Source organism: Kryptolebias marmoratus, linkage group LG7 (assembly GCF_001649575.2).
Source record: "Kryptolebias marmoratus isolate JLee-2015 linkage group LG7, ASM164957v2, whole genome shotgun sequence".
Lineage (NCBI taxonomy): Eukaryota > Metazoa > Chordata > Actinopteri > Cyprinodontiformes > Rivulidae > Kryptolebias > Kryptolebias marmoratus.
This window is the reverse complement of record NC_051436.1, coordinates 7063655-7085797: the sequence shown is the minus strand read 5'-3', so window position 1 is coordinate 7085797 and position 22143 is coordinate 7063655. Positions and strand designations below refer to the sequence as shown.

The window sequence follows — 22143 nt, the reverse complement described above, 5'->3', positions numbered from 1 at the left end:
GTGCGTTTAAAACTGTCAAACCAATTCAAGATGGCTGCCACAGCCAACTGACCTCTGGAACTACATAAGTGACTAAAACGTAGACAGCTATCAGGCTGTTGAGCTAAAATTTGGTGTGGTAGAAGCTGAGACTCATCCTCAACACATACTCCGAGCTAACACGTCTTAACATCATTTATGAGGTTTGACCAAAAGGGTTAGAACTCCCGTCATTTCTCATCATAAGAAGATCTTAGTCTAAAACTCTGGCATGAGAGGAAAAGGCTGATATTTGTTCCTTCAGTTACGCTGCTGCTACTGCTGCAGGGGGGACAACACAAAGATTGGAATGTTGTTTCCTTTTCAAGACGGTGCAACCATGTTCAGCCTGCAAATAAATACGCAGGGTGGAAAATCTTCATTTGTTTTTTGTTTTTTTTTCCGAGGAGGAACTTAATCAGTGATGCAGCTAATGAGGCAGGATGATAAAGTCTACCACCTACTGCAGCCTCTCTGACTATTCCTGCAAACAAAACCGATGCTCAGAGACCCAAAATTTGAAATTCAGAACCATGTGGTCCGGCGTTAAACGAAACGACAGGATTACTGTTTCTACAAAAGTACTGCAAGACTATAAATGGATGCATTCAGTTTGATTGGTTAAGCTAGATCAGAAGAAATTGGTGGTTTCCAAGCTTGAAACATTTATTCATCCGTTCGCTCCCTCTGGTCTCACTGAAGCATTCCCAGCCCGGGGCTGTGGAGCATCTCGTTTCACCGTTGCCCATTAGGACTCCGGGTTTTTGTTGCCTGAATGAGAATTTGTTGGCAGCTGATCTCTCTGGCCTCTTTAGGTTCGTCCCATGCTCTTTTCAGAATGAATGAAGTGTTTCGGGACTATTATATCTGCCAAGGCTGCCCTCATGCTTGTCCAAGATTTCAAAAAAAAAAGAAGTTTTAGTCTTAGTTTGAGCAGCGTAAACTCTTTTGGCCTCCCCACACTGCATTGTCCAAATGGAAAGGGAGGACACGAAGCGTGCTGCCATAGAGGCAGTCATGCAAAAAAAGATCCAGCACAGTGGGACACTGATTGCTTTCTGGGTTGCATCTTTTAGGTGTTTGATATTCCAGAACAAGAGCGGTAAGACAGGCAGAGCGCAGAATATCAAGGCAGCGATGTTTCTAGTGTTGGTTTTGTTGTGAGTCAGCTGGTAAAATGGTCTGAATCATCCTTTACAGACAGGAAACCAAAGCTTTAAATAAAAGTCTGTGATGCTGACCACACACTGATTTCCCCTTGCAGATCCCAAAAAACATCCCCAGCAAAGAGCAGCGGTTCAGTTTCTTTCTTCTTCTTCTCTGGAAAATGGCATCTTGTCCCAAGTACTCTGTTAATTTGCTTTATGTTGCACCAACGCAGTGCTTATTTTAGTTCGTGTCAGGTTTCTTTGCCCATGACGTCTTAAATGTTTTCTTATGTTTTACCTGAAGTGCTGTTTTTTGCCAGTTTTGGTGACAATATGGAAAACTAAGCTGTTGAAACACTTTTTCTCACACCCTGAAGACGTAAATTAGCAGCTATTAGCAGAAATCATGAAATGGCCACCTCAACAAAGGCCTTTAACAGTTTTTTTTTTTATGTCAGTTCTAGAATTATCTACAGTTGAAACCAAATGAGAGAATTGATTTCTTTCTTCAAAGTTGCAAGTTTACTTCCATTTTCTTAGTATTTGGTAGCGTTGCCTTTAAACTGTGAGATTTGGATCAAAGTTTCTCACAATAGTTCGCAGGAATGTTGTCCCGTTTGTCTCTCTGCCCACAAAATTTTCTTTTGGATTGAGATCAGGGCTTTGTGATGGCCTCTCCAAAACACTGACTTTGTTGTCCTTTAAGACATTTTGCAACTAATTTGTCAGAAAGCTGAGGGCCGTTGTCCATTTCGAAGACACATTTGAGTCCAAGCTTCAACTTTCCTGGCTGAGGTCTTGAGATGTTGCTTCAGTATTTCAGCATAATGTTGTTTCCTCATGATACCATCTATTTTGTGAAGTGCACCAATCCCAGCCGCAGCGAGACGCCCCCACAACATGATGCTACCACCCCCGAACTTCACGGCTGGGATGGTGTTCTCAGGCTTACGAACATCCCCGTTTTTCCTCTAAACGATCATCGTTGATGATATTTTAGTTTCATCAAACCATAGAATATGTCTCCTGAAATTATGGCCTTTGTCCCCAGGAGCATTTGCAAACAGTAATCCTACTTTCAGAGTAATTTTGAGTAATTCCTTGCTGAGTGGCCTTTCAGCCTATATTGGTACATGACTTGTTTCGTTGATAAAGACACTCTCTTGCTATTTTAAACCAGCATCTTCTCAAGAGCTTTTGCTTTTGTTTCGGGGTTGATACACACATTTCGCACCACAACACACTCCTCTCAGGAACACAGGACCCAGAACACTCCCCTGGTGTTTTATACTTCCATTAAATTGTTTGAACACATGAACGTGGCATCTTAAAGCATCTGGAAATTGGACCCACGGATGAACCAGAGTTGTGGAGGTCGACACTGATGTCTGGCCTGATTTCTTTTGGTTTCCACGGATTTCACACAAAGAAGCAGTGTGTTTGAGGCGCACCTTAAAATGCATCCACTGGTGTTCCTCCAATTACCTCAAATGTTGTCAGCTAACCAATCAAAAGCTTCCAAAGCCATGACACCATCATCTGGGCTTTCTTCTATTGTTTAGAGGCATTATAACCTTAGTGTATGTAGATTTGTGACTTTAAAGAGGGTAATGAAACAAACTTTCTCATTAATCTGACGTTTTATAAATGCCGTTTCTTTCTGTTGTTCTCCTTCGTCCTTAATTCCGTCTTTAAGCCCCACCGCACCAATCACCGCTCTAAATATGTCCTCTGTTCGGTCGCAGAGTCCTGTACGAGGGCAAGGAGCGTCTGATCCAAGGCTGCGAGGTCATCCACGCCACTCCGTTCGGCCGCTGCGCCAACATCAACAACAGCTCCGCCACCTCGCAGCGCATCTTCATCACGTTCCGCCGGGCACAGCCCGTCCAGCCTCAGAACTCCCTGGCGGTGACGGACATCTGCGTCATCATCACCAGCAAGGGGGAGACGCCGCCGCACACCTTCTGCAAGGTGGACAAGAACCTCAACTGTGGCATGGTACGTCGGCCGTTTTCCCCTTTTAACCGGCTCCTGCGTCAACTGTGGAAAGATACGACGAGTGAAACCTTTGATCAATCTTTCAGTGGGGCTCCAACGTGTTCCTGTGTTACAAGAAGTCCGTGTCGGCGTCAAACTCTCTCAGTTACAAAGCAGGTAAATAAAACTGACATTTCTCTGATGCCTCAAAATTTGAGCTTTAAAGCGATTTGATCGTCTCTACCGAGCAGTTCCAGCTCCATCTTCCTTTCTTTTGAGTTGAATTACATATGGGGGCTCACTTTCTGTGATTAGACCGACTAAAGTCAGTCTTGTGGTGAAAAACATGCTCCATTTCAAGTAAAATATGGCTTTATTTATTTTCTAAACTGGATGCAACTTTTAGTGTGCACCTGTTTTAATCTAAATGGATTTGGATTAGGGACGCACCTACGAGTCAGCCTGAATCGGCTGATTTTTATGCTTGACCAGTGACTGATTGACTGATCCAGCACTCAAAAATCCAGCTTTTTTCATTCAGAAACAGAGTTGCACTGTTTGTTTTTAAACCACAGATGAGCTGCCCTTTGTGGTGGTTATCTGTGATCTTGTAACCCTAATTTTTTTATAACGGCTGACCTTTTTTTCTTTTCTAACAGTCGTGCGACATTTTCTCTGGCTGAACGCTTCCCTCGCAGCTCGGCCTTTGAGACATTTTATTGTGTTACTGGCTTACACAGGGCGTTTATATACAAACACGCCCATGCAGGCCGGCTTTATCTCTTTTGGCCGGCCGTTTTCCTGTGGAGGAGCTGTTTATTCATCTTAGACAACTGCGCTTCCTTCCACGCCCAGAATCTATGTGCCTGCAGGTTCTGTTTGCATGTGTGCTGGCACAGGAATGTTTGTGCCTTCCATCTTAATATTTCCTCCAAATAAAACCAGAATACAAAGGCAAAATGTTGATTCTTTTTCTCCCCCTAAAGCTAAAGTAGTTATATGTTTTGCAGGGATTAGGTGTGTGAATAAAAACAAACAAACAAAAAAAAAAACCACGACCTGTCAAACCTGTTCTGCTTTATGGCGCTGTTGCATCGTGGGAGTATGACTTTTGTTCTCTTTTGTTCTGCAGGTCTAATCTTTCGTTACCCTGAGGAGGACTATGAGTCTTTTCCTCTGTCGGAATCTGTCCCTCTTTTCTGTTTGCCCATGGGCGCCAAGATCGAGAGCTGGGCGCCAAACACCCGCGACCCCGTCCCCGTCTTCTCCACGTTCGTCTTAACAATCAGTACTGGTGAAAAGGTGAGGCACGGCAACCGAGAACGGGAAGGGGGCGGGGAACAGAATGCAGCAACAATGTTCCAAAATCATATCTGTAACTTGTCCACCTGTGGTGCCAGGTGTATGGATCGGCCATACAGTTCTACGAGCCGTATCCCAGCAGTCTGCTGAGCGAGAAGCAGAAGATCCAGCTGAGTCTGCTCACCGCAGTGGAGAAGAAAATGATCCCCAACCGGTCGGTAAACTCCAACAAGTGCATCTGTCTGCTCTCCCGCTGGCCCTTCTTCGAGGCCTTCCGCAAGTTCCTAATGTTCATCTACAAGCTCTCGGTCTCCGGCCCGCAGCCTCTGCCCATCGAAAAGTAGGAATCCACATTTAAAGACAGTAAAAGGACTTCACGTCGTCAGTTGCCACGCTAACGTGCTGATGTTTCTTTCAACAGGCACATCTCGCACTTCATGCATAATGTGTCATTTCCTTCCCCTCAGAGACCCAGAATCCTTGTCCAGGTGAGTGGCTTCCATGCAACGTTATTTTATAATAAATCTGGACCAAGCATTTTACTCTTACAGTATTCTGGTTCATCAGCAGCAGTCTGTCTCAGTGTCGCCTGGCTTGTCAGATAATCACAGACTGACTCCGCTCTGTTGAGTTTAGGACTTTTCTTTGGCACTATTGGTCATAGATTATGACCCTTTGTTCCCACAAAAGTCACACCATATTGACACAAGAAAAAAATGTCCGTGTTGCCCCTGATCTGTTACCCTTTTGTAGGGATTACGGACCAACTAGATGCGCTTTGTGCCACGTTTAAGTTTGCTTGTTAAATCAGAATCAGCCAAGTTGCTGGTATAGATTCTCAGTCATCCAGGACATGGTAAACCCTAAAAAAGGTTTAAAAAAACAAAGCAACTGGATTTCTATTTTCTAGTTAGACATTTAGCTTCTTATCCGAGACTTTCTCAATTTAAAAAAAAAAAGCAAAATGTCTTCAACCACAGAATAAAAGACCATTTGCTTTTGTTTTTTAACCTTTTTTATTTGAATTTTATTATTTGTAAGTAGAGGTGAGATTTATCCCCCTACCTCCACTTAACACACACATGTTAAATCAGCTCTGTGACTGCCATAAGCATACTTAAACATTAAAATAGGGTTCTGTAAAACAATTGTTGGATTAATATCTAACCTGTTTTAGGTAACTGTGACTGGACTGACAAGCAGCTGTCCTAAAACGGCTTCTCCATTTTGATCTAGGCCTCGCTCTGACTAGCCGTTAGCTCGTCAGTCCAGTCAGGTATGAACTCTGGTTGACCTCAGCTTCCACAGAATCCCAATCCAAACCGTCCGATTCTCCCGAACTCCCATTTCGCCTGGTTTTCTACCAGCAGGTCGGCGTTTCCAACATTTAATCTCCGCCAAAAACTTCCAACCTGCTGCAGAAATCCATCCACAAACGTGCAGCTAAAGCTCTGCGGCGCTGCAGTGTTTCCTGCAGTTGTCTCCGTAATGCTCTGCAGCACTTCAGCAGACACGCCGCTCTGCACTCAGAACATGTATTTAAACTGAAATGCTCCCCCCCCCCTTCAGTTCAGAATTTGCATTTTCCTTTGCATAGGTGAGCCACTTATCTTTCACTCTGCTTTGTACCAATCACCTCCTGGCGTGTGCGTCTTCCATGGAGGATTGTTTGGACTTTAATGGACCATAAACTGATGGCACCTTGAGCCTCGTGTTTGGAGAAAAGATCATTTAATCTTGTCTTATTCCACACTGTTTATTTTTAGCAGGTTGTTCCATTTTTGTTTTTAATCTTCCCAATATTTAATTACAAACTAAATAAACTTTTTGTTGTTTTGCTCACTTCCACATTTTAGTTGGATTTTTTTTGTCTCAGTAGCATTTTCTCTGCAAGGCTTTTTCAAATTTTGGATTATTCAGTTGAATTTACATATTCTCTTTCTGTATTTGCACGTTCATTTGGTCTCATTGTGCAGTCGTACGAAGGGTTACGCTTCTTTAAAATCCTAAAAGTGATTTCACCCCTCCCCACCCCCCACCCCCTTCTTTCCCTGGTCTATTAACTTGACTTGTTTAGTGTTTCCAAATGCATTATTCAAAACTTAAAAGTATAATTTATTCATTTGATACAGGAGACACAATACATTGCACGACAGATGTTTGATATTTTTCTACACTCCTGTGGAAGATTGTAGTTTTCTAATCTCACTGTTTTCCATGCAGCTCTCGGCACACGACACTTTGATCCTCTCCCAGCCTGTGTGTACTCCCTTACCTCTCAGGTAATTCAGCTTCTGATGCAAATTCTTCACAAGGTTTTTTTTTTTAAACATTTATTAAGCTTTAAAATGTAAATCGGATAGTGTGGTCACAATTGTGAGCTTTTAGTTGGAAAATAAGTGCTGTCTAAATGATTGTGAGGATTTAATTGTCTGTTCTTGTTTATTTTATATTCTGTTATAATCCCTACAAATCTCCAAAGTATTTGGTGTCATTATGCAAACGATACAAGTAGTGAAGAAAGGTTTTTGTTTTACAAATAAAAGGAAGTTACTTCTATTTGGTGCGAAATGATGATTTTCAGCTCAAATAATTCAGGTACCAATGATGAGACGGTTCTGTAGTTGGTGTAAAATCATCTTAGTTTGTTTTTTTAAACACTTGTCTTTAATAGAATAAATCCATAAGCATTAAATCTCCTTATTAAGTTTTTCTTTGACTATTGTGGTTTTCATATTTTTGCAGCTCAGTTTGTTTCATTTCTGTTCAAAACTCCAATTTTTATACGTTTAAATTATGGTAAACTGTCCTTAAGTAGTGATAATAAATTTGTAGTTAGCAGCATAAAAAGCTACAACTGGCTGCCGAAATGAAACGTAAAGTAAGTACTTCTCGTCTTCAGAATACCAACAAGTCCTCTGTGGTGTAAACACCATAGAAGAAGAACAACAGACATCGCTTTAGCATCAACGTAGAATATAAGTGTTATTTTTTATGTTGATGTTGTGGAATAAGGAACTGACTAGGAGGTGAATAAATTAAAATTAAAATAAAATGAAGTTTGGTTTATTTATAAACTTATGTGGCTTTATTTATGTCTGCAATACTTGATCTCATTTCTGCACGTTTGACTCAACTTATAAACCCAGTTAGAAGCTAACAAAGTTTATTATCCTCATATTTTTTTCCCTTGTTCCCATCCTTCCTGTTTTGTTTTCCCTGCCTCTGGCCTGATCCCGTTCGTCTGTTCTCTCCCTCCCCGACAGCGGGGCCGACTACAGCACTCTGCTGATGAACCTGGGCTCGGAGAACTGCGCCACGCTGCTGCACTTTGTTCTGCTGGAGAACAAGATCCTGCTGCACTCGCTCAGACCCGCCGTGCTCACCGGAGTGGCCGAGGCCGTAGTAGCTGTGAGTAGAACCCCTTCCGTGGGCCGTCCTCTTCAGTTTCTGTTAAACGCACAACAATAAAACAGGAAATCAACAAAATAAAGGTCAAGCTCCGTTACCAAGACTCTGTTACCTGCATAGGTCTAAAGAAGTATACAGGGCTTCATTCTGTACTCCCAAGATGCTTTCCTGCATCCTCGCTGCTTGCTGTGTGTCAGCATCATGTTGCCATGACGATCAGAGCACACAATCACGCCACGCTTTGCCTTGGCTCGACGCTCTCGGGCCTCGCCAGGATGCCATAGGTGAGGCCACGCGAGCACGACGCTCTCGCCAGCTCCAGGTTGTTTCCATGACCTTGTCACGATCTTCCGGGACGTTACTGAGCCTCGGCCGTCGGTTTCAGCCTGGCTGCGAAGGAGGAAACGCCGTCAGCGAGAGGAACAATGGTGCTCCAACACATCTGGTGCCACTTCAGAACGGGCAGAAATTTTCCAGTAAATTTCTGCAAACTTTCCAGAAACTTTTCATGGGAAAAGCTGTGGAATTTTGGAAACTTTCTGTTGGAATCAACTGAAAATTTGGTTTTTAAGCAAACCATATCATATTCGAACAAAAACCTAAACAATGGCTCTTGTTTTAGGCAAACAAATTTGACTCAAAGTTTCTGAAATCAACTAAATTAACATAAAACAACAAATATAATTAGTGTTGTTGGAGGGTTTAGAAATGTAGAATGTTGTTTTCCTTTTGTTACCTTATTCATGATTAAGATTAGGAAGTCCATGATTTCATGAGCAGCAGTTAGATTCTTGCAATCCACAGTTTTTTCTTGTCATGTTTCTCCTTTTCACAAAATTGTATTTTTGTTAGTCTTTTTCTTTTTGCTATTATTGCTATTATTCCTGACACGATTCAGTGTGGATCTGGTATTTAATTTTAGCTCGGAAATCAAAAATTATCATCAGGATCTTTTTGTTTTGGTTTGTAGGCAGGAAATAGCTTCGTGCAGCACAGGCGTTTCACAAGCAGGTTAAATATTAGACACGCTTTCTACATTTATGACTCTTTATCTCGTTCTGCTGAATGTTGTTCATTGTTTGTTTTTGCCAGCGGTATTATAAACTATCACTTGTTTCCATGTATGAGTCCAAGAAGACAGTTAGTCTTATTCTCCTAAGATTTTAAGTTATTAGTAATAATAAACCTCATATTTATACATCTTACACCAATTAAAAACAGCACTGTTGAACATAAAAGTCCCAGTGGTTTTGACACTTTTCTATCTCTTGATTTGAACTCATTTTCCCCTGAAATTTTAGGTTTTCTCTCGTGATTCAGGAGCTTAACAGAATGCCGTCACATTGAACACACAAGATGTCACAATCCTCAAAATTCCCCCAGTTCCTATAAATCTTTAACAGCAAACAAGATTTATGCTCAAGTTCTGGAGCCTGGCATAAATATCATCCAGATTTATTGACAAAATTAGCTCACAAACATCACTCAGATCATTCAAAACACATTTCTTAAGTCTTAAAACAATGTAATTCTTTGGCTGGAATTTAAAAACCTTCCTATTTGTTTGTTTTTCTTCAGATGATCTTCCCCTTCCAGTGGCAATGTCCGTACATCCCCATTTGCCCGCTGTCTTTAGCGGACGTCCTCAACGCCCCATGCCCCTTCATCGTGGGTGTCGACTCGCGTTACTTCGACCTGTACGACCCCCCGCCCGACGTCGTCTGTGTGGATCTGGACACCAACACCATCTACCTGTACGCGGCGCCTCACTTCCTCCGTGTATTTCTTTTGGAGCGGCGCAGCACTGCGAGCCCAGTCCAGACTCTGTTTGTGCAGCTGACGAACCGTGTGGTGTTGTGTGTCGCAGGTCTGACGAGAAGAGGCACAACAACTGGAAGAACCTCCCGAAGAAGCCCTGCAAGAGTCTGATTAACTCTCTGACCAACCTGCACCACCAGCTGGCCACAGGTACAAACGACACCTCGCTTCCCTGTCAGACATTTACCTTCTCACCACAAGATCAAACAACAAAGCACAGAAAGTGAGGAAATTTGTGTTCGGTTGATTATTTCTTTGTTCTAACAAATAACCCTTGGCAATAAATCTTGTGGCGTTGGAAAAATCAGTTTTTTTCTTTTAAATTGGTGACGTCCAATCCTGGTCCTGGAGGGGCCACTATCCTGCAGGTTTTAGATGTTTCTCTGCTCTTCAGCAAGTCTTCAAGCTCTGCAGAAGCCTGTTAATCGCTCAGTCACTCAAAATCAGGTGTGTCGCAGCTGAAAAACACCTAAAACCTGCAGGATAGCGGCTCCTCCAGGACTGGGTTTGGACGCCGCCGCCTTAAACATTTGTAGGGAAAATGCATTTGTGGGTTGATCAGCAGAGTTAAGTATGTTTGGTGGTGTTTATATGATTGGACAATTGAAGTCTGAAGAAATAAGACATACTGGCAAAATTAACAGACAGGGTCCTCAGTTGCATGTGGAAGAACCATACACAGCCACAACAGTCTGGCATCCTCCTGCTTTCCAATAGCATAAATTAAGATGATGAGTAGCATGGATGTACAATCGAAAAGATGACGACAAACCAAACAGTCGCACAAGTGTAGAGGTTTTATTTTTGCTAATAAAGCGTTCTTTGTTTTTGCAAGAGTTGTTGTGTCAGCCTGAAAAACGATATAAAGGAAGCTCCAGTCTGGCTGATAAACTGTTAATATATAACGATTTGACACAGAACATCATGTCAAAATGGAATGAAAAAGCATAAAAGCACGGTCTGGTTGGCGTTTCAGTGGCGGTACGTCAGACTCCACACGAGGACGTGGCAATGGACCTGGCCCCCATCGACGCTGACTTCACGTGGCACAAGAAGAAGATGGCCCTGGAGATGGAGATCCAAGAAGCCTTCCTCCGTTTCATGGCCTCCATCCTGAAGGGCTACCGCTGCTACCTCAAACCCATCACCCAGGCGCCGTCCGAGAAGGCCACGGCTGCGGACTCCCTTTACGACCTGCAAGGTGAACGAATGACCTCATCCACTATGATAAAAATGTATCAGTGCTGGGAAACGGGCTCCGAACTGAGTCCTTGTTCCCGAACTTACTCTCACTGATCAATGTAGGGTGGAGAAATGGATCCAGGCTCTCAAGCCTTCCTAAACAGCTGCTTATTATTTGATTAATAATTAATGTTTAATAAATAGAAGTTCTCTAATTAGGATCGGATTCTGTGTGTTACAAAAGAGCAAATGTCAGGGTGAATAATCATTTAACGTCTCCCTGACCTCTTACAGGGTTTCTGAAAAGCAGGGACCGGCCCAATCAGAAGTTCTACTCCCAGCTCACCAAGACTCAGATATTTATCCGCTTCATCGAGGAGTGCACCTTCGTCAGCGACAAGGACACCGGCTTGGCGTTTTTCGACGACTGCGTGGAGAAGGTGATTAGCGGGCCAGCGTCGGGGCTTCTGTTGTTTTGTTTTGTTTTGTTTTTTTTTCCTCTTCCGCTGGTCGTTTCCTTCCAGGAGCGGGCCTTTTGTTTTCACGTCGCTTTATAGAGCGCCGGGAACGACTAAGGAAGACCGAATTTCCTCTGATTCATTATGTTGCTTCTGCTCTCTTTCCTCTTCTTGCAGCTTTTTCCCTCTGATAAAATCACCGACAAGGGTACCAAGGTAATCTTTAATCAGATTATCTTGCAGCTTTTTTTCCCCTGTTTGAAACCATATATTTGTTCCTCTTTGATAAATGCATATGGTAAGGATCATGGACATTTCTTGTTTTTCTTCTATATGCTTTAATCTTATCTTTAATCAAACGTACATCTTCTACTGACTGATTGATAAAAGCTAAACAGGAATATTGTACTGTGCAAAAGTCTTGAGTCATCCCAAATTTCTTTATATTTTGCTTCTAAGGAGCCAGACTTCCTTTTACACTTCTAAAGTGGTTTTGATAGGTAGTTCTAAAGGTTGTTCTGCTTCACTTTGGACTTTGTCTGCTTTTCCACTCATTTTTGACGTGATCCTCGGTTCAGGTTGAAGGAGAATCATCTGAAGACGCCAAACTGCTGGAGCTGGACGAGTCTCAGAAGAGTGAGCACACGGTCTTCGTAATGCCTCCCGAGCCACCGCCGGACAACGGACCAGAACCTGCTTCTCGCTACGTGTAAGCAAGCTTTAATTTTCTTCAAACAGTCGCTCAAAGAGATTGGTTTGCTCGTACGGCTCCCTGATGATCCTGTTTTTGAATATTTCCAGCTATAAAGGCTTCCCGAAGCTGCAGCTGAATCTGTTTGACCGTCCCAGGGAGTTGCGTCCAGCACTGAGCAGCAGAGCGGCCGGGGCCAGCCTGTCCAGCAGTCCTGCTCTGCTGGCTAAGAGAACCAAGCAGGTCCTCACACTCATTCGGCAGATGGCAGGGGTGCAACGAGATCACCATGCGATTTCCTGTTGGGTTGAAAACTGTCTCGCGACGCAATATGAAGTGGCGAAAATCAGAACTAAAAAAAATACCCTCACAACTTTAAATCATTTTTTTGTAGTAGCAGTTTCAATACAAATGTCAAGCACTGGGACCAGCGGCCGGTGGCACAATGGAACAGTGGTTAGGGCTGTTGTCTCCCAGCAAGAAGGTTGCCTTTCTGGGTGGAGATGCATGTTGTCCCTTGTTCTCCAGGTTCTCTGGTTTTCTCCCACAGACCTAAAACATGAATCTTAGGTTCATTGGTAACTCTAAGATTGTTTCTAGGTGTGAGTGAGAGCGTGAATGGTTGTTTGCCTCGTTTGTCTCTGTGGCCCCTTTTGATGGACTTGCAACCTGTCCAAGGTGTCCCCCGCCTCTCCCACGGTGATGCCTGGAGACGGAGACCAACTCCCCGCAACCTGGAAAGGAGAAGGGGGTAAAGAAGACGGATGGATGGATGGATGGATGGATGGAATAGGACAAGCAGTGATTTGCCGACTTTGAAGCTGGGGAAAATTAGATTTAAATTTCTAATTTTGTTTGAGGTGAAAGAGTTTATCAAGTAGTCTCTCTTCCATGTAAGCTCTGTGTTCAGCAGTCTGAGCAACTTTTCTCTGTGATGAAAATAATTATTTAAAAAAACATGCGAAGAAGTTTTTTCTCTGTGCGCTTTAGTCAGTCCCGAGTTTCCACAACTCAAACGCCTGTCAGAGCTCATCGAAGCTACAGAGCATCTGCCTGAATTTATGAAGAGACTCAGGAGAAGTCAGACAGAGGAGAGCTCAGTATTTGATTAAAAATGCCAAGAGTGTTTGAGGTTTTGCTTTTGAAGTTTTGCTAAAGACGTTCTTAAAATCTCGTCTTTTTCTCTGAAAACCTCAGCCGAGCGTCTCGTTACACCCCCAGTCGACACTAAAGCTTGTTTCGTCTCGGTCCGTTTAAAACCTAACGCTTCTGGAACCGATTCAACAGGAGATCAAGCTGGCGTACAAGATGGCGAAGCGTTTCTACTCCAACCCGTTGCAGTGGGCCCGCTGCCTGTTCAGCCATTGTTACAGCCTGTGGTTCATCTGCCTGCCCGCGGGCGTGCGACTGGCCAAGTCCAAGAGCCTTGCCATGCAGCAGGCCTACAACATGCTGCTAAAGATGAGGGCCACCGAAGTGGAGGTTCTGGATGAGGTATCCGTAAAAGATGCTAACATGGCCGTTCATAGGGCGTTTACAGCTTCTAAGAACGGTGTAAAATCTTTGTCTGGCTGTCAGGTGTGTTACCGGGTGTTGATGCAGCTCTGCGGTGTCTGGGGTCTTCCTGTTATGGCCGTGCGAGTCCTGGTTGAGATGAAAAAAGCTGGGGTGCAGCCCAACGCCATCACATACGGATACTACAACAAGGTTTACTTTGCCGCTTTAACTCCAGAAAATAAATCTCTCTCGTTCTGCCGTGTATTCACTTCAACAAACTTCCCTCATCCTTCCATCCGCTCTGTCCAGGCTGTCTTGGAGAGCCCGTGGCCGAGCCGAAACCGGAGCGGCCTCTTCATGTGGACCAAGCTGCGTAACGTCGTCCGGGGCGTGGCCCAGTTCAAGCAAACTCAGAACCACACGTCGTCCAAAAAGGGAGCCGCGACAGCTACCACAGGTGGAAATCTAATGGTTTCTCCCACACAGCTCTCTTCTCATGTGTTGTTCTTTTTCCCTCTTTTTTTTGTTTTTTAATCCTTGTTTCTCTTCCCGTTTCCTCCTTCCTCACCAGAGGGTGCCGACAATCTGAGTCACGGAAGTGCTCACAGCTCAAGTGAAGTCAACAGCGAGGAACATAATGAGGACACAGCAGACAGCCACTGTAACGCAGGTACTGCTTCTCTCTTAAAGGGATCATTCGGGTCTTTGGAAGCACGATTCTGTGGAAACTTTATGAGGAAACAACATCTTACCTGTTGTAGATGGCGCTTTGAACAACCTCAGTTTGGAGACAGTCTGAGCGAGGCAAAGACTAAAGTGGACTGACCAACTTTCATACAAATACTGTTTTATAAGCCTTTACTACACCATCACGTTTGCATTACTTGCAACTCAGAATGTCTTAGCGTCTGTTTCTGCCATCGTAGTTTATTTTGAAAGGATTATAAAGTGGAAACTATGATCACGGGTGAGCTCAGCTTTCCTGCCAAAATACGAGCATCTCCCTCCACGTTGGTTCCTCAGACCGGTGAAAATGAAGGAATATAAAGATCCCTGGCTAGCAGGATATTAGCAGCAGCACGTTTTCCTCACTCCACCCACCATTTTTCAAAGAAAATTAAAATAATTAAAAATGAATTTTAGGAGTATTTTTTTTTCTGCTTAAAATGCCATCCTAATTTTATGCCATTGTTCAAGCAGCGTGTGAATATCTGTGTTTGCTTGAACAGCCATAAAATTTTGAGTGTGGGGAAAAACAAACTAAACACGATTTTATTGAGTCATACAGTACGTCAGATAACCTTTCTGCCCTGTAACACGTTTTACATGGACACGAGACCCACACAGTGTTCAGTGTAAGTAACCATCTAATGTGAAATGTTTTATTAAACAGCGTTTGAACCGCTTTAAACATCTGGAGAATAAAATGGGAGCGACCTACTTTAGTCTGAGCTTTGCTCTCACTGGCCTTTAGCTCATCAGTGCAATTAAACTTTTATTTTTCCAAAGTGAAGTTATTCAAAGGGCTATCTGCAACAGGTAAAATACTATTTGTTCTCAATCCATCTGCAGAACATCTGAAGTGTTGCTTTGAGTTGTAGGTCTCAACCAGTTAGCAGCATCAGCGTATCCGAAACGGCAAACTCTTTTCTGACAACATCCTGGTTTGTGTTAAACCCTCACCTGCAGGAAGACAGTCGGATCAGGGATACGGGTCCAAGGATGAGTTGCATCAGGCTCTGGCTGAGCCTCCGCATGCAGATGTGGATCCAGCTGAGCAGAGAAATGACAAACCAGACCACGACAGTAAGAAAAGCTTCTTCTCAGCCTCAAGTTCTCCTCCAGTCATGTGCATTTATTGTTTCTGTTTGTCAGCAGTAGGAGACATTGCTGGCTCAGTGGACAGTGCATTAGCAGTGGCAGAGCCCCTCAGTCCTGTTGATGTGTCCTCACCTGTCCCCAGTATCGTCAAACTGTCTACCAGCAGCTTTGATGGCGGCAGGGAAACGAGTAAGAACAAACGGGGGGAAAAAGATGTGACCCATCAGGTTGGAAACCAAACTTGGTGATTAACTTTTTTGTTTTTTTCAATACATTTTGCAGACACAGGCAAACTGTTCAGGAGACACAGTAAGAAGGACAGCGTGTCTCTGCCTGATGAGGATTCCTCGCTGGCAGCTGCCGATGCAGCCAACCCGACCCAGCAGCAGCGGCAGAAGGCCTTCTCCGAACGCAGCTGCAGCTTCAGCGCCGAGACTCGGGCCGGAATGCTCCTGGAGAAAGGCGTGGACCACATGGCCAGCCAAATGGGCGCAGACGCTCGCATTCTGGCCGCGGCGCTCTCCGGAGCTCAGAGTCCGTCGTCAAAAAGTACGTCCAAGGCTCTTTTTGAAGACCTGGAGGAGGAGCCCGAGGAAAAGACGAGCTCGTCTCGTAAGAAGCCGTCGGTGGAGAAAGGCATGGGAGTGTCGGAAGAAAGTAAGGGAGATGAAAAGGAGGAAATGAAGCAGAAGCGCGAGAGGAAGCAAACCGAAACGAACGACGAGGAACCTGAAGTACGAGTAGCTACCTTGGAGAGGGCTGATGTAGAGGTGGGGGCCGACCCGCTCTCCCTGCTGGTGTCTGAGAGTGAAGAGTCTGCTTCTGTCAGCAGCCAGGAGCCGCCGCGCTCCGTGCCGGTGCTCGTGTCCCGTAACCTGGCCGAGGAGATCGAGATGTACATGAATCTGAGAGGCCCCATGGGCGACAAGTCCTCCAGCATGGAGCTCCAACAGTCCCAGGCAGACTCCGCCGACGACCCTCAGCCCTCAAAACCTTTGGAGCGGCGGTCCAGCTTGCCCGTGCCTCCTGTTAATACTCCAACCGGCTCACCGGGCGGCACGCCCAAACGCAGCCCCAACACTGTCACTCGCTCGAAGACTTTCGCCGTAAAGTTGAAGACGCCCGGCAGCACCAAGGGGAGCCCTGGTCCTCGGTCCTCCTCGCTGACAGGGTTGGTCAAGTCCTCCCAGGCGGGGTCGCTGGGCTCCGTCATCAACACCATTTCAGGCATAAAGATGGACGCCTTGTTGTCGGGACCTAAAATCGATGTGCTCAAATCGGGCATGAAGCAGGCAGCAAACGTGGCCAGCAAAATGTGGGATGCTGTGGCGTCAGCTTACTCGTACTCGGATGATGAGGTGAGTTTCGTTAAAGCGTCATTTACCTCACAATGCCGCCTGCTTCCTGTTTTAGTCTAATTTAATGTACAATTTTTTTTAAAAAGTTGGGACGTTGTATAAAATGTAAATGCGAACAGAATTCATTGATTTGCAATTTAACTCATTTTAGATAATGTTGAATTTGATGGGAGCTACCCATCTAAAAAATATAAAAATACAGGCCAGCGGCAACAAATGGCTCTAGAATTAAGTGGTACGGATAAGAAAAAATTGAAGGAGGATATTGCATCTAATTAGATTAACTGGCAACAAGTTCGTAAGAGGACCGTGAATAGAAAGTTTCAGAATAATGTTCCTCAACAGAAATGTTGGAAGAGTTAGATTAACCCATCATCTACAGTTCATAATGTCATCAAAAGATTTTTAGAATCTGGAGAAATCTCTGTATGTGAAAGATGATCTTCAGACCCTCAGGCGAGCATTAAAAACGGGTCTGATTCTGTTCTGGACATCTCTGCATGCGGCTCGGTAACACTTCCACAACCCATTGTCTCTAAACACAGTTCACCATGCCATCCACGAACGCTGGTTAAAGCTCTATCATGCAAAGAACGAGCCGTACGTGAACATGTCTTCTATGGGCCAAAGCTCATTTAAAGTGGAAAACTGTTCTGTGGTCAGACAAATTAAGATTTGAAATTCTTTTTAGAACCCATGAACGTCACGTCCTCTGTACGAAAGAGGACAGGAACCACCCGGCCTGTTTTCAGCCTGCCTCTCTGATGGTATGGGGGTGCATTAGTGTCTGGAATAGGCAGTTCACACATCTGGAACGGCACCATCAATGCAATAAAGTTTATACAGGTTTTAAAACAACATATGTACCCATCCAGACACAAACCTTTTTCAGGGAAGGCCTTGCATATTTCAGCAAGACAATGCCAAACTGCATACTGCATCTTTTTTTTTCCTTTGAGGTTTGCAAGCCATTGTATTCTGTTTTTATTTACATTTTACCCAACATCCCAACATTTTTGGAATTGGGGCTGTACATGTCTGGAACTTAAAAGACTTTAGCGTCCATTTTTTTAAGGCAGTTTTATGTAGTTTTATCTCATCTTATCCCAACAGGACGAACAGCCTCAGGTCGGTCGAGGTTTCCCAGCGCAGCTGAACGAACACCTGCTGTCCGCCCACGACTTGGATGAGAGTCCTGAGAGAAAGGTCACCCCCGGTTTGGTTTCTAATGGTCTGAACCAGAGCTGCACCAGCCTGGGCAGCAGCAGCGGCAGCAGCGACACCGGCCGAGGAACCCAACAGACGCGTAAGCATCGAATACAAGATGACAAAACGGATGTCAGTCGAAGATCTAGAGTTCCTCGAAGGAATTGCCCACCTCTTTTATACCAGTTTTAAACTAAGATCATCTTATGCTGAGTGGGAACAGAGTTAAACCTCGTAAAATACGTTATGTGTGATCTTGTGCAGTATTGTGAGATTTTGTGCGATCTGTCAACATTTGGAGTATGTGTTAGGGACCATCACACCAGTTCTTAGCACAGTATCTGTAAAACTGGCCGAGTTCTCACCTGTGTTGTTTGCTAAGGTTGCTTAGCTGTGGCAGCCATCTTAAGTAGGGTTAGTCGTGCCTCTGCTAATTAATTTCTGAGAGTTTTGGTTCATGAGATGTTTTGCTAATGGTACATACAGCTGAACACACACAGGCACAGGCTATACCAATCATAAACATTGTTGTTTTCTCCATTTGGTTGCAGGAAATAAACATTTACTCTGAGGTCTACAATAGAAGTTGACTTAATTATTGTTTGGCCAATAGTGTGTCATGTATAAAACAACTGCAAAACAAGGAAATATACAAAAAACTGGCTTAATATATCAGTTAATGACTGTCCTGAAACACTGATATAATGTTTTGTTTGTGGCTGCAGACCCAACTTCAGGACGTTCTGGCAAGGGTCCAGACTCGGAGCAAAGCTCCTCACATCACGCCTCTTCCTCCAGCATCTACCAGAACTGTGCACTTGAGGTTGGTCACACACAAACCCTCATTTTTACAGCTGTTTAATCATTCTGTGAAAACGTTTGAGCGTGGCCTTTAACACCATTTCATATAACATTCTCACGGACAGATTAGCCACCACTACTGTTACCTTAGACCGGTTTAAATCATAACTCTGGCTGCAGTCGGTTCAGTTAAATCCTTCAAGCTTCAGCCTCTTTCAGTTACCTCCGGAGCCCTGGTTATTATTAGTGAGGAGGACCTCATTGGCAAAAAAACAACAAAAAAAAACACCTTAATTAATCTTGACATTTTCAAATGATACAGCCAAAGTCGGCCTGATTTATTTATTTTTCCTGTCCAGTTTAAGAAAATAAGACCTTTCTAATCCAGCTTGTATATGTAGGTGGAGCTCCAGATTTCCAATTTAGCGCTATTAGCCTCCTGGCCAGCAGAGTTATGAACGCTGTTAAGTCCTTTTTAGCAGAAGAAAAGGTAAGAAGAGTGGGCCACACCCTAAACAGGACAGTCAATGTATTGTGAGCGATATCTTCTCCAATTACATTAGATAACAAAGCTGTGTCATTTTCTGTTTTTTTTAATTTATTTATTTATTTACGTATGTTTTGTTTTTGCCATTGTATTTTGATTTTATACTGTTTTGTAAGGTGACCTTGGGTGTTTTTGAAAGGTGCCTATAAATGTAAAATTATTATTCTTATTAGTGGTTGAACAGTTGTTTTCCACACCCATAGGTGCTGATGTCCAGTTGCTCGCAGTGCCGCTCCTGTGAAGCTCTGGTTTACGACGAGGAGATCATGGTGGGCTGGACGGCGGACGACTCCAACCTCAACACCAACTGTCCGTTCTGTCTCACGGCCTTCCTGCCTTTGCTGCACATCGAGTTCCACGACCTGCGCTCCATGCCCGAGTACGGCTCGAATAATAATATAACAGCACCACTTTTGGTGGTTTTAGGTTCAAATAAATGGTAAAAACCTGCAGCTGCTCTGGGATTGATTTGTTTTTCCCCTCCTCTCAGTTTTTATATGAATCCCAGTGCCTCAGGAGACAGTTTACACAGCGGCAGTACTCAGCCCACAGCCAGCAGCAGCTCAGCTGAAATTAAAACACCGGATCTCATCACCTTTACTGAGGAGGAGCCGAAAGAGACTCCAGACAGTCGGCCTGGAACGCTCAAGAGGTAGCTGCGGCAGCCATATTTAATTGGATACTACTGAAAGTTTCATTAAACTCCATTCAGTGGTTCCTGGGATATTTTGCTGACAAACAAACATGGGCAGAAACAGTATCATTACACATCCCCGTCCTGCAGAAACCCTCTCCTGACTCTGCTTTGCTTGTTGTGTTCCCAGTCTGATTCCAGAGCCGGTCCAGTCTGACCCGCTGGGTCTGCTGGAGCGCCAGGCGGCAGGCAAGCAGCAGAAATGCAGCGGGACGTCGCTCACGCGCAGCAACAGCGTTGGAGGTCCGCTTCAGAGCCTGGACTACTCCCAGAGACCCGGACACGGGGTCTCCACCACCAGCCTGCCCTGCAGCCTGCAGGAGGCGTCGGTCCGTGCTCATTACCCGTTTACACGAGGAACGCCACTAAAATGGTTGTGTTTGTATCTGGAATTAATCGGTGGAGTTTTGTGTTTGTCAGGATGGCATTGGGCAGAAACGTCCAAACCCCAAGCCCGTGTCTGTACCGTACCTGAGCCCCTTGGTTCTACGAAAGGAGCTGGAGACCCTGTTAGAGAACGAGGGAGATCAGGTAAAAAATATGAATTACGATCTGCTTTATGAGTTTTAAATTGATACAAGATCCTCTAACGTTCGGGCTCCGCCTGTCCAGGTCATCTACACTCACAAGTTCCTCAGCCAGCATCCTATCATCTTCTGGAACCTGGTGTGGTACTTCTGCCGCCTGGACTTCCCCACTGACCTGCCGGGTCTCATTCTTGCCTCAGAACACTGCAACAACGGAGTACAGGTTTGAATAGCCTCGTCTCTTTTTTGCCGTTTGCGCGAGAGCTGAGTCGGCGTTCACGCTGTTGTTTTTCTGCTCAGTGTCACACTGGCATGTCGTCGTTTTTAAGAAAAAGTTGTTTTATAAGCCTGAAAAAAATGGCACATTTTGGCTAGCCGTTAGCCTAGCCTAGTCGAAGACTTCTGCCCTCTGCTCCATGATTGATGTCGCAGCTGATAAGTTACCATCTATTTAACTATTTGACAGAACATCACTTTAAAAATAACCAAATTATCCTCTTTACCAGTCGTCTCCAATCCTGGTCCTCAGGGCCACTATCTTGCGTGTTTTTCTTGTTTCTCTGCTCTAACACACCTAATTTGAATCAATGGGTGATTAACAGGCTTCTGCAGAACATGAAGAGGTGATTTAACCACTGAATCAGGTGTGTTGGAGCAGAGAAACAAGTAAAACATGCAGGATGGTGGCCCTCGAGGACCAGGATTGGAGACCGCTGCTCTTAACATTACCAACTCTTCTTCTCCTTCAACAAATTTCAGTTTGAATCACTTGGAACCAGTTAAAATCTCAACTTCTACCAGAAAATGCCAGATCAGTGTTGATGTTTCTGTAAACATCAACACTGATTGGCGTTTTTTTTTTTGTTTGTTTTCCCAGCTTCCCCTGACGTCTCTGTCTCAGGACAGCAAACAGGTGTACATACAGCTCCTGTGGGACAACGTCAACCTCCACCAGGAACCCAGAGAACCTCTTTATATCCTCTGGAGGACCTTCTGTGAGTCACGTGAAGAGCAGAGCTTCACAATGAATCTTATGACACATTTTATAGAAAATTAACAGCCGCCACTAGAGGGCGCCAACGGGCAACATTTCAGGGTGTAAGGCAGCAAGTGGGACTTGATAACCAATGACTTCACTATAAAATTAAAAAATAAAGTTATATTGTTCTATCTGTTCTTCATCCAGTTGGCTGTACAGTAGCTTAGGTTCCAAAAACATAAATGTCCAAGACATCTGTACTGTGATGGTACAAATACACGTACCGTTACATCCCTATTTATTATCCAAGAGCAGCTAAACTTTTCTAACTTAGCATGGTTTGTTTAAAAAGACAGATCCTACCAGCTAATTTATACAAACACTAGGGCTAAAGGGAAAAGCTTGTTACCCTTTTTTTTTTTTTAATTGTTGTCTTTAGCGGATAGAAAAGAGATCAGAGCTGAGCCCCGTTTAACGCCGGATAAGAAGTGACGATGCATGCGAGTCTTTTTCTTTTCCAGGGGAGAAGAAGGGGACCCTGGCGCCGACGGACCACCAGGAGATCCGAAGCCTCCTCAACACAGTCGTGCGTAACATCCAGACCAACGACGTCTTCGGCCCCATCATGTTGCTGACCCGAGAGATCAGGCGGCGCCCGGCCGGCGTCAAGCGGCAGAGGTCAGCCCTGTTCCGCCGTGCGGACTGAAT

At 44.4% G+C, this 22143-nt stretch overlaps 1 protein-coding gene across 3 annotated transcripts in view; it reads left to right on the top strand.

Moving 5' to 3' along the window:
- The window catches only part of dennd4c (DENN/MADD domain containing 4C), a 42308-nt gene that overhangs the window by 17520 nt on the left and 2645 nt on the right, over window positions 1-22143 (top strand). The window contains exons 3-32 of one of the 3 annotated variants that reach the window (XM_017414432.3): window positions 2912-3164; window positions 3251-3320; window positions 4276-4445; window positions 4544-4785; window positions 4867-4933; window positions 6669-6727; window positions 7712-7856; window positions 9435-9610; window positions 9724-9824; window positions 10651-10875; window positions 11151-11296; window positions 11492-11530; window positions 11893-12023; window positions 12116-12248; window positions 13293-13499; window positions 13584-13712; window positions 13812-13959; window positions 14074-14172; window positions 15192-15308; window positions 15381-15512; window positions 15606-16681; window positions 17795-17987; window positions 18613-18710; window positions 19439-19614; window positions 19726-19887; window positions 20060-20258; window positions 20350-20460; window positions 20542-20679; window positions 21334-21451; window positions 21957-22113. In XM_017414432.3, the coding sequence (XP_017269921.1) occupies window positions 2912-3164; window positions 3251-3320; window positions 4276-4445; window positions 4544-4785; window positions 4867-4933; window positions 6669-6727; window positions 7712-7856; window positions 9435-9610; window positions 9724-9824; window positions 10651-10875; window positions 11151-11296; window positions 11492-11530; window positions 11893-12023; window positions 12116-12248; window positions 13293-13499; window positions 13584-13712; window positions 13812-13959; window positions 14074-14172; window positions 15192-15308; window positions 15381-15512; window positions 15606-16681; window positions 17795-17987; window positions 18613-18710; window positions 19439-19614; window positions 19726-19887; window positions 20060-20258; window positions 20350-20460; window positions 20542-20679; window positions 21334-21451; window positions 21957-22113 (5217 nt within the window). Of the gene's footprint in view, window positions 1-2911; window positions 3165-3250; window positions 3321-4275; window positions 4446-4543; window positions 4786-4866; window positions 4934-6668; window positions 6728-7711; window positions 7857-9434; window positions 9611-9723; window positions 9825-10650; window positions 10876-11150; window positions 11297-11491; window positions 11531-11892; window positions 12024-12115; window positions 12249-13292; window positions 13500-13583; window positions 13713-13811; window positions 13960-14073; window positions 14173-15191; window positions 15309-15377; window positions 15513-15605; window positions 16682-17794; window positions 17988-18612; window positions 18711-19438; window positions 19615-19725; window positions 19888-20059; window positions 20259-20349; window positions 20461-20541; window positions 20680-21333; window positions 21452-21956; window positions 22114-22143 lie in introns of all 3 variants that reach the window. The other 2 variants (XM_017414431.3, XM_017414433.3) reach the window with 2 other exon arrangements.